The sequence below is a fragment of the Taudactylus pleione genome, unplaced genomic scaffold (genome assembly GCF_031769625.1).
Source record: "Taudactylus pleione unplaced genomic scaffold, aTauple2 ptg000824l, whole genome shotgun sequence".
NCBI classification, from domain to species: Eukaryota; Metazoa; Chordata; class Amphibia; order Anura; family Myobatrachidae; genus Taudactylus; species Taudactylus pleione.
The window spans coordinates 3,500,155-3,516,980 of NW_028285226.1; the positions used below are offsets into that span (position 1 = coordinate 3,500,155).

Below are 16,826 nucleotides of genomic sequence, written 5' to 3' on the forward strand. Positions count from 1 at the left end.
GTTACCTGTGTATAGTGACTGTATGATATCGGTGTTACCTGTGTATAGTGACTGTATGATATCAGTGTTACCTGTGTATAATGACTGTATGATATCAGTGTTACCTGTGTATAGTGACTGTATGATATCGGTGTTACCTGTGTATAGTGCTGTATGATATCGGTTACCTGTGTATAATAACTGTATGATGTCAGTTACCTGTGTATAGTGACTGTATGATATCAGTGTCACCTGTGTATAATGACTGTATGATATCAGTGTTACCGGTGTATAGTGACTGTATATCAGTGTTACCTGTGTATAGTGACTGTATGATATCAGTGTTACCGGTGTATAGTGACTGTATGATATCGGTGTTACCTGTGTAGAGTGACTGTATGATATCAGTATTACCTGTGTATAGTGACTGTATGATATCAGTGTTACCTGTGTATAATGACTGTATGATATCAGTTTTACCTGTGTATAATGACTGTATGATATCAGTCTTACCTGTGTATAATGACTGTATGATATCAGTCTTACCTGTGTATAGTGACTGCATGATATCAGTCTTACCTGTGTATAGTGACTGTATGATATCAGTCTTACCTGTGTATAGTGACTGTATGATATCAGTGTTACCGGTGTATAGTGACTGTATGATATCGGTGTTACCTGTGTAGAGTGACTGTATGATATCAGTATTACCTGCGTATAATGACTGTATGATATCAGTGTTACCTGTATATAGTGACTGTATGATATCAGCCTTACCTGTGTATAGTAGAGAAATGTCTATAAAGATATTATAGTATAGAGGGCGCTGTCATGTGTCAGTTTTCCTAGCAGCTGCTGGAGGGAGGTAGTCAGCCTCCTATAGAGTAATAGAAACAAGTGGAAAGCAGTGCTGATAATGAAAATGTACACAATTTAATATACATACAAAATACACTGAATGCAATAAAATACAATATAAAAACCACAGATAAATTGAAACATATGGAGCATCAAAAGGTCACATGTGACATGGAGAAATAAAACACATGATATTGAATCTCATGCAAATAAATGAACCCTGTGGGCACTAAATACTGCTGCAATTAAATTGGAATGGACACCGATGAAACGTCATTCAAGGAGAGGGTAGGATGAAGTTTGTAAAAGCAATCCAATGATATAGCGATAGTTTTACCAGCTTAGACCAAGATGATTGAGGAACCTGAAATTAGCGATGGCATCACAGTCAGCGAAAATCCAACGCAAGGGATGCTGCCTCTTAACAGTCAGTGCTGGAAACAATGGATAAGGTCCCAAATCCAATTTGGTATTCCAATGCAGGGTAGGTGTCAATGTCCAAAATATTAGGTGCCGTTAGTGTATTTTGTATGTATATTAAATTGTGTACATTTTCATTATCAATGCTGCTTTCCACTTGTTTCTATTACCTGTGTATAGTGACTGCATGATATCAGTCTTACCTGTGTATAGTGACTGTATGATATCAGTCTTACCTGTGTATAGTGACTGTATGATATCAGTCTTACCTGTGTATAGTGACTGTATGATATCAGTCTTACCTGTGTATAGTGACTGTATGATATCAGTCTTACCTGTGTGACTAATATCAGCCCCTGTCCCTTTTACTGTGCCGGAAGGATCACTCAGGTGAGGTGACCAAGCAGTTATTGTTCTTTCCTTCTGCCCCTCTGGTGGCTGGTCACAGCCCTTAAGCAATGAACCCAAATCAGCTGTCAATCTTCACTTATATTAAATATGTGATTCCCAAAATTTCTGTCTGATTTCAAAACTTGTCACATGGTATCCACATGGTGTATTTCTGTAAGCTTCCGTTATTATTTATTATTATTATTATTATTATTATTATTATTATTATTATTATTATTATTTATTATTATTATTAGTATTATTATTAGTATTATTATTATGTTAGTATATTCTACAGAGAGTAAACAAGAATCTGATTGTTTCCAGCATCCAGGATCCAAATACAGACTCTGTGCTGGAATATTTCCACACAAAGAACGTTGCAATGTCAGAAAGATTTCAAATACAATGGAGTGAATATGTGTTTAACAAACGTAAATATGTTTATTATAGCTGAACATTCATAGTTATATTACACACGATACAGATGAAAATAATTGCTTTGCTATAAGAATCCTCATTGCTCAGTCTACCTATGGCTGTCACTTGCTGCTGTCCCTGAAGAGGATCAGTCAACGACTAGTAACCCTCTACAGATAACAGAGTAATAAAGAGTAGCGATATAGGTTTCTCTAATGAAATAACAACTAATAATATATGTTTATAGTAGGGATGTGCAGGCTCGGATAGGTTCGAGTTTGGACAAAAGTCCAGGAATGATGATGTTCGTCCATGTAAGATGATGTTTTGCCTCTTTCTGAGTTCCGTTTTTTTGGAGGGAAAAATCCGAACTCCACGTGCAAACTCGAACCTATCCGAGCCTGCACATCCCTAGTTTATTATAGTCATCTCTAATGAGTTGCCCAAGAGCCAGGCAGGGGCTTATCGCCTCTTTTGGTGATGGCCGCTAAGGGTCTCGACTTCTTTCATGAGACGCAGGCAGAGCTCATCCTGGTGGGTAAGCGCCACACACTGAACAGACAGCGGTAGACCCACCCCTCCTTCCACAGCCTGCAGAGATAGTGATAGAGAAGCAGTTACACAGAGTAAACAGTAGGGGGAGGAAGAGAGACAGAGCACATAACCACTGAGCCCCAGCAATGTTTAGACACCTGTCCAGGCTTTGGGCCTGATTCAGAGCCGGACGCAATTAGCGCTCGCTCATTCAGAAAAAGGGGGTGGCTATTCAAATGAACCGTTCGCTCCTTGCTGTCTGTTGACGCCTCCATGTCTGAACGAGCGAACAAAACATGCGTACGTTTATTTGAAAAATACGCCCCCTGGCCGCTCGCATCATACGTCATGTCCGCTATTTATTAGATTAATCGAGTACATCGAACAGCGTATGAACTGCTCGCTATTCTTGTGGTTGGTTTTTCCTACCACAATTTTGCGAGCAGTTCTGGCTATAAAATAACCCAGTGACGTGGTCAATGACGCTGCAGTTTAAATTATGCACACCCATAAAACGCCCGCTTTGACCTTTAAGCACGCCTGCGTTCTGATCTCCACTCCCCGTTTTCAAGCACCTTCCCCTGTTACCACCCACATACGCCTCATTCTGTCAATCAAAATAGCAGGCCTTCGCTATATAGCGAACAAACGATTTTCGGCCGCACTGACTGGTTCGCGCATGCGTATTAAAAACCGTACGCATGCGCAGATGGGCGAACATCGCTCGGAACGAGCGTACTGCCGCTTACGAGCGGCTCTGAATCAGGCCCTTTGTACTCATATATATAAATAAACACAATCCTGGAGATTAGACACTTTATAACAATAATATTATGGGCTTTATTTAATACAATCCGCATTTTGAATGCAGATTGTAGTGTGATATTACCGACTGAATTCGTATTGCGAATTCAGGAAATATCACAGGGAATTTTACTAATTCTACTCCAATTGCCCTTTAGTAACTTTGGGTGAAACTAAAATAATGTGAAAAGGGTGTGAAAATAATGATAATAAATAGAGACCTATGAGAGATAGCACAAATAAACCTCACCTATATCTTAAAAACCACTATAATAATTACCTTCTTATACAGTTTGTCCCAGGGATCATTACAGTAACCTTTGTAATTTTTTAGCTCTTTCTCGTCCTCCGCAGTGACGGAACCAACAGGAACGACTCCAGCCGGATAATTTAATACATTGTACAGCATTGTGCAGGCAATGTGAGCTGAGAGACATAAGAGAGATTGGTGACTTATGTAAGCTTCTAAGTGGCACCCTCTTATCGCTTTGTCTAATACCCAAACCCAAACTTATAGCTGTATTGCTTCATAATTGAACAGCGCTGTGGACTATGCTGGTGCTATTTACATACATGTTAATACTAATAATAAATCATTTAGGAAGACTTTTGTGACATCATGTGCCTAACCCTAATCCTCCCGCAAGTGCCTAACCTTAACCCCTAACCCTCCCCCTAACCCCGCTACTCACCTTCAGAATGCCGGTGGTCGGGATTCCAGCGCCAGGACCTTGGCCGGTGTCGGCATGCCGGCACTGGTATTTTAAGCACCGGCATCCCCTTTGCTAGGATATTAACTGTATCCCCTGTGAGCTTCACATCATACGTCTTATTTTGTCACTGTTGCACACTAATTGCCATTGTGTACAAAATGAGGTTACAGTATTACTGAGCACTTCTCCTTTGTATAAGACCAATGCTCTGTATATGTACTGTCCCCAAACACCTGCTCATTACAGACCAATCACTCAGTGCCAGAGCCGTAACTAGACTTTTTGGTGCCCTGTACCAGAAAGAGCATTGGCGCCCCCACATTTTTCAAATAGGGACATAATGAACCCAAAAAAGGGCCATGGCTTCATGGGGAAGGGCCAGGGAAGTGATAGAAGAGGCCAGGAGATGCTGGGGATGAAATAAGAGGAAGCTACAAGCAAGAATGATAATAAACAGAAATTTGACAGGCCCAAACAGTGCCCTCTGACCTGTGGTGCCCTGTGCCATGGCACAAGCCACACTACCTTAGTTACAGCCCTGCTCAGTGTATTTTGATGTGTGCTTCTATACGTAACGTTTTGTAGTATAAATCATAAATGAGAATGGATCTTTGATCAGTGTCTGTGGCTTGTGGTATACTGTATTTGTGTCTTGGATTTGATCCCCATAATTATGGTGCTTAAAACTATTCCATATACCAAAGTTTCACAAACTCCGACATTTACAGTCCAGGTTTTATGGATAGCCATAACGAAATCCAGATGGTTAAATCGAATTGACTGAGGTACTAATTAAGTCATCTGTGCTCAAGTATGGATATTCTTTAAAACCTGGACTGTAATGGCAGAGTTTGGGAACCACTGCCATATACTTCTGGTATATGAAGCTCTGTGAGTATGACTATATGGGGCATATTTGGCTGGTTGCCTATGGGTATACTGACCATACGGGGCACATTAGATTGATGGAATACAATGCTCTATGGGTATACTGGCCATTAGAGGCACATTAGGTTGGTGGCATACAAAGCTCTATGGGTATACTGGCTATACGGGACACATTAGGTTGGTGGCATACAAAGATATATATCGGTATAGTGGCCATACAGGGCACATTAGGTTGCTGGAATACAAAGCTCTATGGGTATACTGGCCATTAGAGGCACATTAGGTTGGTAACATACAAAGATCTATATCGGTATAGTGGCTATACAGGGCACATTATGTTGGTGAATACAAAGCTCTATGCGTATACTGGCCATAAGGGGCACATTAGGTTGGTGGTATACAAAGCTCAATGGGTATACTGGCCATACGGGGCACATTAGGTTGGTGGCATACAAAGATCTATATCGGTATAGTGGCCACACAGGGCACATTAGGTTGATGGAATACAAAGCTCTATGGGTATACTGGCCATAAGGGGCACATTAGGTTGTTGGCATACAAAGCTCTATGGGTATACTGGCCATATGGGGCACATTAGGTTGGTGACATACAAAGCTCTATGAGTATACTGGCCACAAGGGGCACATTAGGTTGGTGGCATACAAAGCTCTATGGGTATACTGGCCATAAGAGGCACATTAGGTTGGTGACATACAAAGCTCTATGGGTATACTGGCCATATGGGGCACATTAGATTGGTGGCATACAAAGCTCTATGGGTATACTGGCCATATGGGGCACATTAGATTGGTGGCATACAAAGCTCTATGGGTATACTGGCCATATGGAAGTAAGTTAGACAATTGAGTCTGATAATTCTTTTGTCATGAACATTGAATATATATTTTTTCTCTGTACTGAAATAAATATATCCTTATGTACCATAGCGCACATGCTGAGATCTCCCTTTTATTCTGCAATAAGAACTTCTTATATCTTACATGAAGTACACCAGTTATATCATTATCATTACATTATGCACATTCTATATCTCATGTTGCTGTATTGGCTGCTAATAATTAGTGAGTGTTGCATGTGCCACTGTCATTATACACTGCAGGACCCCATCGGAGGACCTAAGGTGGTCCTACTGTAGTGAGAGGGGGTGCAGCTACAAGGACCCGACAGCTGAGAATGGTTTTCTATTAAACCTAAGCCACACCATTTCCAGCGGACAAAATGTACAAAAGGGGTCGTAATAAATGTTGCTGTGGGGCCCATAAATCTCCAGTTACACCCTGTATAATAATATATATAAATTAGTGACGAAACACTGTGACTTATAGAAATACCGTAAAGTCTCCCCGGATAACCGATGTTGAAGGCCGGGCCCAACATGGGACATAGGACCACATCTAGATTCAGCTTTCTCCACTCAGTGAGGAATTCTGTCTGGTATTCCTAAAAGAAAAGACTTATCATAAGAGCTGACAATCACAGACAGACCTCCGAGAACAGACTGGGGTACATGAATTATAGGTATTTAATATGTGAATAAAATTTAACAGTGTCATTAAAGAGACATTACTGAGAAATTATTTGAAATTAGAATTACATATATTAATTAAATATGAACACACTTGCCACATATACCATGTTTACCAGATATATATCCAATCCTCTCCTATTTACATCTCTGACCTTATCTCCGTGCACACTCCTGCCCGGGTTGGGTACGGGATGCCGGTGGTCCTCCCGACAGGGTTAGGATACCGACACCTGTCAGTCGGTATCCTAACGCTTCCCCTAACCCTCCCTCCCCTATGCCTAAACTTAACATCCCTCCTAGTGCCTAAACCTAACCTCCCTCTCCCTGCACCCTAAACCTCCCCCTAGTGTCTATCCCTAACCCCTAACTCTCCTCCTAACAGGATTCTGACAGGTGTCTGGATTACGGCGCCGGTATTCTAATTGCCGGGATATTGACTGTATCCCCTCCCGCCCATCCACTTCGCTCCACAAATTAATGCTCACCAACTAATTACTTCATCCCACTCCCTCCTGCAAGATTTTGCCCGTGCTGCTCCCTACCACTGGAACTCTCTTGCTCTCCCTTTCCCTATCAGACTCCACATCTCTACAAAGTTTAAAACAGGCTCTCAAGACCCACTCCTTTATCAAAGCTTTCCAGCTCTTATCCTAACCTACCTTCCATGCTCCTTACTCACTGTCTCTCCCCTCTGTGTCACCCCCATCTGTCTCCCACTCCCCTTTAGATTGTAAGCTCTAACGAGCAGGACCCTCTTCCCTCATGTGCTTCTCCTTTTCTCACTTATACAATCATCTCTTCCCCATGCCCAACAATGGCACCAAATGTTCTGTACTGTAATTATTTTTTTCTTGTTTTGTTCATACTGTTTCTGTTTGCGTACTCTGTAAGGCCCTAATGAACCCTTGTGGGCGTCCTGTGGATCCTAAGGACTTTGAAGAAATAGGTATACTTCTGAAGAAGCTGGATATCGATTTACCAACGAAACGCGTTAAGCCTCTCCACCATCTATATCCATTCATCTTGGACACTTTGACACATTTTCCTGCTTTTGGGACATTTGCATCAACTCCACAGGATAACAGCTACAAGTGGATCCCATCCAGTCTATACTCTGTGATAATACCAAAAGGATTTGGACACATGATAATTTCTTTGGACTGAGATTAAGGATACGCCACCTGGTAAATATTTGCTGTACATAATTACACGGAACCAACAATTGTCCCACAGCTAGTGTCTTTATCGAATATGGATTAACCAGCCTCCCCTAATAGCGATTACATATGACTACAACTATTTTTAATACAGCACTTATTTTGTGCATTTTATTATTTTCCATATAACAAATTTTATTATATTGTAATGTATTAAATGTGATATTAATTGACTACACATCCGTATCTGAGTTTTTATATACAACAACTATATATAGCGCTGGTATCAACTATTTGTATATTTGAAGAAATAGAGTTAACAAAGATAAGTCTACCATAACTCAATTTCTTCTTCAGGGTCCATAGGTGATCCACAGGGATACCATGGGGATGTCCCATAGCAGTTTCCCCTAAGGCCAGGGACGCTCTTGAGCAGAAAGGAGAAGGTGTAGAACCTGAGAAAGGTGTGGACGGAAGACCACGTGGCTGCCTTGCACAATTGTTCAGCAGAAGCACCACATCGAACCGCCCACGAGGGTCCCACATACCGAGTAGAATGTGCTGTAACCCTGTTTGGAACAGGAAGATTAGCTTGCATGTAGGCCTTAGAGAGTGTCATTCGGAGCCATCGAGCCAGAGTCTGTTTGTTAGCTGGCCAGCCTCGCTTATGAAGGCCATACAATACAAATTTGCCATACAATACAGAATCTGATTTCCTAAAGGAAATAGTACGATCCACATAGATCCGAAAAGCACAAACCACATCCAAGGAGGCTTCACCTGCAGAAATATCCGAGGACTGGAAGGCCTGAACCACAATCTATTAATTCAAATGGAATCGGGATACCACTTTAGGGAGGTTACCAGCCCTGGTACAGAAGACAGCTCTGTCTGGATGAAAGATCAAGAATGGGGAGTGACAGGAGAGCGTTGTCAAATTATATACCCTGCTCACAGAGGAGATAGCGAAAAGAAAGAGCGTCTTCACTGTCAGCCATTTGAGGTCTACTGAGTCCAGAGGTTCAAACGGAGGAGCCTGTACAGCCCGGAGAACCAAGGACAAATCCCACGGAGCCACCGGATGGACAAAAAGGAGGTTGAAGGCGGAGAGCACCTTGAAAGAATGTTCTAACATTAGACAGGGGAGTGATCCTTCACTGGAACCAGATTGACAGAGCAGAAACTTGAACTCTAAGGAAGGCCAGATGGAGGTCGAGGTCTAACCCCGCCTGGAGAAAGGCAAGCCCCCGGGAGACCCTAAAAAGTATATGGTCCCCCTGGGCTCTTAAAGGGGTCTCTCAAGAGTCATGCCGTGAAAGACAGATGAGGTAGGTATGGGTACAGGCAAGGACTCTGCTAGTAGATCCTGCCATAGAGGCAGTGGGAATGGATTGTCTATGGAGAGACTTCGTAGGTCGATGAACCAATGTCGCCTGGGCAAGGCTGGGGCTATTAGTATCACCATCCCAACTTCTTGCTTGAACTTTCGGAGAACTCTCAGGAGGAGAGAGATTGGAGGAAAGAGGTATGCAAGATTTAAGTCCCACCTCACTGCCAGAGCGTCCACGAAGGCAGCTGAGGGATCTCTGGTCCTGGACCCATACCTGAGGACCTTGTGGTTGTGACGTGAAGCCATCAGGTCTATGTCTGGCAGGCCCCATTGTCCACCAGGAGTTGAAAGCCATCCAGATTTAGAGCCCACTCTCTGGCGTGTATGTCCTGATGGCAGTCCGCTTCCCAGTTGAGCACTCTGGGGATGAACACTGTTGAGATTGCCGGGAGATGACATTCGGCCCAGACCAGAATGTGTGCTTCTTCCCGCATGGCTGCCCGACTTCGCGTGCTTTCCTGATGGTTGAGGTAGGCTACCACAGTCAGGTTTTATGCTGAATTTAGACCGGCCTGTCCCGAAGCAGATCTTGTGCCAGAGAGAGCCCTCTGTACACTGTTTGCCCCTCCAGAATGTTTATGGGCAGGCGACTTTCCTCGGTTGTCCACCATCCCTGAAAGGTATGATGACCGATTACCACATCCCATCCGCGAAGGCTGGCATCTGTAGTGAGAAGTCCCCAATTTGGAATCTAGAAGGGGCGACTCTTGTCCGGATTGGACGTCTGTAGCCACCATGAGAGGGAAAACCGAACCTCCGGAGAGATGAGGATCATCTGGGAGCAGATCAGATGATACTGCCCGTTCCACCGGGAGAGAATCAGTTGTTGAAGGGGCCTGGAACTGGGCGTATTCTACCATATCAAAGGAGATACCATGGACCCCAGGACCTGCATTGCTAAGTAAATGGATACCCCCTGATTGTAGAGCAAGTTGCGCAAGTGTAGTATAAAAAGTTTGTCCGCTGGCAGAACAATCCTCTGTATTCGAGAATCCAGGAGTGCCCAAAGATGTACAATCCGCTATGTCGGGGATAGGTAGGACTTTATCCAATTGATGAGCCAGCCGTGTGTTTGCAGGCAGTCAACGGTCAGCTGGAGATGTCGTTGTAACACAACTGGTGAATGTGCCAAGATTAAGTGGTCATCTAGGTATGGCAGGATTCTGATTCCATGGCACCTGAGGTGGGCCACCATAACTTCCATTATTATGGTAAATAACTGAGGGGCTGTTGTCAGACCAAAGGGCAGCACCCGAAACTGGTAATGTTGCTGCAGAACATCAAACTGTAGGAACTGCTGGTGGGTTGGAGTAATAGGTACATGCAGATATGCATCCTGAATGTCCAGAGAAACCATGAAATCCCCAGGCTCCAATGCCAGGACAATTTATCACACATTTTCCATGTGGAACTTGGGTACTCGGATAAATCTGTTGAGGGGATGGAGATTTAGAATAGGCTGGTGAGACGCATTCGGCTTCTGAATCAAAAAGAGAGTGGAATAAAAACCTAGTTCCTCGTTGAGCCGAAGGAACCGGTATTTTCACACATGAACGCAGCAGGGAGTGAATAGCTTCCTGGAGGGCCAGGGCCTTGATAGGGTCTGATGGGGGACATGTGCAAAAAAAATAGCTGGGGAGGACACCTGAGGAAGGTGAGGGCGTACTCCTGAGAGATCACTTCTCGGACCCAAGCATCTGTTGTTGCTTAATGCCAAGATCAGACGGAGAGTTTGTCGTCAAACTTGGAACCTGGACGTCTGGCCAACCAAGACTGCTTGGATCGCGGCTTAGTAGTCTTGTGAGAACTAGACTGCCTGGGAAAGGACTGCTCACTTGCCTTACCATGAGGGCTAAAGAACAGAGAAGAGGACAGCCTAGGCTTAGGGACAGCTTCTTCCTAAATATGGGAGATGTAGGTCAGTTTTACCCTGGTAGGGTCTTATGGCAGGCTCTCTTCCAGTGCCTCTGCCCATCCTTCGATAGCCTTAGCCACACAGGCCACGGCCATACTGTAGCTGGCCTGCTGATAGCGCCAGAAAGCAAGCAGACTGACTTGAGACAAGTAAAAGCAGAGTAGAACTTCTGACAAAGCGTGCCACATGCGAATCAACAGTAGGAGGGATTTCTGACTTAGCACACTCACTATTAGGGAGAGGGTAAAAAGACACTAGTCTTTTTGGGACCTGGAACCGTTGCCAGGAGTACCCCAAGCTTCCCCCATGAGCTCAGTTTGCTGTTCTGATAGAGGGAATTCAGCCTTAACCACCTTTTGACGTTTAAACATCTGGGTTTTTGGCTTAGGGGCCGGCTCATCATCCTCTACATTCAGGATCGATATAACCGCCCTCACTAAAGGAGGGACATCCACTGTTGAATGACGGTTCTCCTTGCCCGAGGGAGACCCGGAGAGAGAACCCTGTGCATCATTTGCCTCCACAGATGATGCATTAGAATCCGAAAGCGGGGTGGACTGAGAGGATGATACAGTCCGCCTAAGTGTTTTAGTGGCTATCTGTCCGCCTTTTGCTGATAGGCGGCAGACGATTGAGCCATATTCTGCACTGAGTGGACATAAACATCCATCCAAGGAGGATGCATAGGGGTTACTGACATAGTAGGCTGTGATAGCTGTGGGTACCCCATGGTGGAAGGCAGCATGAGGGCTGATAAGAGGTCCACTAGCTGCGTCATAACCTATGATAAGGAGGACACCAAAGGTGGCTCCTGGACAGGGGCTGGTACGGTGGACTGAGGAGGTGGTACATAACAAATAACACACAGACCATTCTGCATGAAATCCTAAGGGGACAAGCCCGCTGAATAGGATCTGCAAGTAACCAGCACAGGGGCCTCAGGCTCCCTTTTACCCTTAGAAGACATAGTAATAACCAGCTAGCAGCACATAATCAGTGTATGACTAGTAATGCAGAGTGACACCTTTCACAAATACAAGTAAATGTGAAGTAATAATGAACCCCTACACGCCTGGTAGTTGAGGGTTTAAATAAGAGCAGCAGGGATAGATATAACTGACGGAACGTTTTAAGACAGTATAATGCACATAAATAAATCTACTTATAATGGGCACTAAATCAACTACTCAAGCCTCAAAGGGCTGGCAGAGTTATACAGGAAGACTGGACCCAAATCTCCTGAGACCTGTAGCTTCAGAATTAATGGCTGCTGAGTGTCTCCTATAGGCAGGGCCGGATTAAAGGGGGGGCGACAGGGGCGATCGTCCCTGGGCCCCCACACCTGAATGGCCCCCACACCCAGCCATCGGGGTTAAAGTGAACCAGAGGAGACGGAACAAGTTCCACCTCCTCCGGACACCTAACCCCGGTGCCGCACGGAGACACCAAACGCCCGCTGAGATTGTAACCAGCGGGCACCCGGCTCCCTCCCCGCAGCGACAGCCAGAGCCGGTGACTAGAGCTCACACGTGAGCTCCGGCTTCCGGCTCAGGCAGTGAACTATGGGAGAGACGTCATGCGTCTCTCTCATAGTGCAGAGGAGCAGCGCCAGCCGAGCGGATCAGAAGGCAGCGGGAGCGGGGCTTAAGGTAAGTATGATTTTATTTTTTTCTCTTTTTAGCGCAAGCGGCTTTTCCACTGCTGTGGGGGACATTACTCGGGGGGGGACTACTGGGGGCATTACTACAGGGGACATTACTCGGGGGGGGACATTACTACTGTGGGCATTACTCGGGGGGGGATTGCTACTGGGGGCAATACTCGGGGGGCATTACTACTGGGGGCAATACTCGAGGGGGACATTACTACAGGGGACATTACTCGGGGGGGACATTACTACAGGGGACATTACTCGGGGGGGCATTACTACTGGTGCCACTACCACAGGGGTCATTACTACTGGTGCTACTACCACGGGGCCACAACTACAGGGGTATTACTACTGAGGGCATTACTATTGGTCACACACAGGGGGCATGACTACTGGGGGCACAACTACAGGGGTATTACTACTGGGAACACTACTACTGTGGGTATAACTACAGGGGGCATTGCATAGGGGGCACTGCATAAGGGGCAACACTCCTGGGGGCACTACTACTGGGTGCACTGCATAAAGGGCACGTAATGGGGGCCCCCACATGTTTGTTGCCCAGGGGCCCCCACAGACCTTAATCCGGCCCTGCCTATAGGGAAGAGGGTGAGGAGGAGGAACAGCTCAGAAGCGGGAAATCTCAAAGTGAGGGATCGTGCTCTGGGCTGGGGGAGAGGATGCCGGGGGAGAGCCTACCTCCCCGCTGCTACACCAACCGCCGGGTGCCGCTGGCCTCTTCATGGTCCCCGATGCCAGCTTTTAACTGCACCTTTGGTCTAGTGGGGGAGCGGATGAAGCAGTCACCCCACTGCAGCGTCCTCTGGCAGATCTCCACCGCCGGAGGTAAGGACTGCACAACATGCCTTACCTGTTCTTCTTCGTCTGTCTGGCTGCAGCCCTGGGTCCCCAGTGGAGTTGCAATCAGAGCCCCGCTGGCGCCCACCGTGATCATCGGACCACTCACCCATTAGGACGCCTTGCTGCTTGCTCAGATAAACAACAAAAAAACCTCATAAAAAATCTTGGGGCTGCCTAAGCAGTCCCCCTGTCTAAAGGTGCGACCGGTCCTGCTGGCACCAAATGAAAAACTGTCTGCCTATGGCTGGGGGCGGGGTATAAGTGGAGGAAGACCGGGGCATCCTGGGAGCTAAAGCTTTAACTGTTTGGTGCGTGGATCTCTCCAACCACACACCCCCCATGGTATCCCTGTGGATCCCTATGGACACTGAAGAAGAAATTATTATTAATATATACGCAATGTATACTACCTGCACGGCTATCTGCTCCTCCCAGAGATGCTTCACAGATCTAGATGGAGGAATGAGAGAGATCAATACAGACAATAACCGCAAAACATAACAGAGAAAACACAAAATCACAGAAACTTTGATGGAAGAAAACCTACAGATCCACCGAGTCTGCTCTCTCTGTGAGCCCGATTCATTAAGGATCGCAACTGCTAAAGCGTACAAAGACTGCCGATTGTTGCGTACTGCGCATGAATCGCAGTGTGCAAAGACACCACTGTGATCACAATGCGATCACCCAGAGCACGGAGAGCGATCACATAGTGACTGACAGGCAGTGAGCGTTTGGGGGTGGTGACGAGAGGTGGTCAGAAAAAAAACGCTGGCATGCCTGACCATTTGAACGCCGTTGCATGGGCGTGCATAAATTAGCCAGTGCGATGGCATAAGCAGCTTGAGTACTTACTGCGTGCAATGAGGTTAGCAATGTCTAAGTAGGGTCAGGGCTGCTGTAATTCTGCATGGCCGATGGTACTCGATATTACCCATTTTTATGGAGGCTTGCAAGGTATTACGGATGTGAGATAGCAGTAATAGGAGGCAGTGGACGTCTCTATGCAGGCAGCGCGAAGGCATTGTGACTGCAATCATTAGCATATTTTCACAGCAGACCTGCGCGCAATTATGGAGCTGGAATCGCAAAAGCGATCCTTAATGAATCAGGCTCTATGTTTTTATTGTATATTTTAGACAGAATCGGTATGAGTTCAAATCCCGATGCCTGAAGACCGGCACTAGAAGATCCCTAGAAGGGTAAATATTTGTACTATAGAAAGGGCACTAGAAGAGTAAGTATTTGTACTATTTCTCACCCTCTCCCCCCCTAAGCCTTCTTTAGGGGTGCCTAACCCCCCCTAATGCCTAACCTCCCCCTGTATAGTTATCACAAAATTGATAAAAAGGTAGAACTCTGGCGCACGGTAACTGTGTTGGCCCAATCTCAATCCCTATACCTGCCCAGACAAGTAAAACATACAGAAATAAAAAGCAATGGGAAAAAAAGATCTAAGGCGATACAGATAAAATTATACTTAAATCGTGGAGGTCGTTGATATGGAGGTTTTTCCTTTTCTAGAGATGATCCACTCCGTGGAATACAATATGAAATTTAAACACAAACATAAAAGACCATTATGTGAAGTAATATCAAAACGTAAAACTACAACAAAATGAAATAGTCCTTTTGTGTTTCTGAAGAAAAAAAGGGTGATATCCGTTTTTTTCCAAAAGTAAATGTCAATCAAACAGATCAGGATAGATCCTCACCACCACAAATCTTAGAGATGGGTGTACCATAAACTCACTTAATACGTGAATGGGAAATATACATAAAGGTATCTTTCAAAATACTTCACCGTGTGTCAAACGAAAGATTGAAGCATAAGCGTACCCCAACTCACGTAATAAGAAGTTGGGATCAGCATATAAAGGTATCTTTTCCACAAAAAACTAAAAAACCATAGGTAAAGAAGACTTTTGATTTAAAATAGAGGATGAGGTATCACTTCAAAAATGGTTTATTAAAAATACAAATATTAAAAACATGTAAAATAAAATAAAAAATCCTTGAACAAGTAAAGATGAAAATTAGAAGTATTAACAGTAGTATCTCCTCTTACAGGTAAAAGGTCCGGACTGAAACCCGTAATGGATCTACTATATACCTCAAAAATATAAATCCAAGTCTCTCTTATAATCCATAGAATGCCTACAAATCTCTCCACCAACGCCATTTCGATCCTCCTTGGATCTTTATATTTTTCATCAAGTCTTCTTTACCTATGGTTTTTTTCATTTTTTGTGGAAAAGATACCTTTATATGCTGATCCCAACTTCTTATTACGTGAGTTTGGGTACGCTTATCCTTCAATCTTTCGTTTGACACACGGTGAAGTATTTTGAAAGATACCTTTATGTATATTTCCCATTCACGTATTAAGTGAGTTTATGGTACGCCCATCTCTATGATTTGTGGTGGTGAGGATCTATCCTGATTTGTTTGATTGACATAAACTTTTGGAAAAAAACGGATATCACCCTTTTCTTCTTCAGAAACACAAAAGGACTATTTCATTTTGTTGTGGTTTTACGTTTTGACATTACTTCACATATGATCTTTTATGTTTGTGTTTAAATTTCAAATTGTATTCCACAGAGTGGATCATCTCTAGAAAAGTAAAAACCTCCATATCAACGACCTCCACGATTTAAGTATAATTTTATCTGTATCGCCTTAGATCTTTTTTCCCATTGCTTTTTAATTCTTCCCCTGTAAGTGCCTAAACCTACCCCCCCTCCCCGCTCCCTAAACCTAACCCTCCCGGGGGGGTGACTAGCCCTAACCTACCCCTGGGGTTGCCTAACCCTAAACCAACCTTCCCCTAGCCTGACCCTAACCCTCCCAGGGGGGTGTCTAATCCTAAATCCCCCCCAGGAGTCCCTAACATAACCCCCTCCCTGCGGCTGTCCGCACCCGCCGCCCGGCTTACCTTCGTTCGGTGTGCCAGGCGTCAGGATCCCAACGTAGGGATAATGATAGGCGGCAGGATTTTGACGCCTATTATTAGTCCCTTGGCGGGATATGACAGTCGGGAAGCTGGCGGTCGGCATTTCGCCCGCCGGCTTCCTGACTACATGCATTTTAGACTGGTCTTAAAAATATCCGCATGTTTACACCATGTATTCTCCAATTCTTTTACTGTGTAAGCCCCAACCACAATGGTCAGTAGACAATTCCTCATACCACCCAACATTTGCGAGGGTCGCACGTAAATTTGGGGGCCTTGTCATACGTCACGCCCCCAATCTTAATCATACTGGGGGCCTCCTTCCACCGCTGCTCTGCAAT

At 44.9% G+C, this 16,826-nt stretch overlaps 1 protein-coding gene across 1 annotated transcript in view; it reads right to left on the bottom strand.

The window, feature by feature from the left end:
• Positions 1-2,529: 2,529 nt before the first annotated feature.
• Positions 2,530-16,826, bottom strand: part of LOC148474663 (fatty-acid amide hydrolase 1-like) — a 98,204-nt gene continuing 83,907 nt past the window's right edge. The window contains exons 13-16 of the mRNA XM_088458283.1: positions 13,940-13,979; positions 6,359-6,467; positions 3,686-3,831; positions 2,530-2,658 (exon numbers count right to left, since the gene is read on the bottom strand). Coding sequence (XP_088314409.1) covers positions 2,530-2,658; positions 3,686-3,831; positions 6,359-6,467; positions 13,940-13,979 — 424 coding nt within the window. The remainder of the gene's footprint in view (positions 2,659-3,685; positions 3,832-6,358; positions 6,468-13,939; positions 13,980-16,826) is intronic.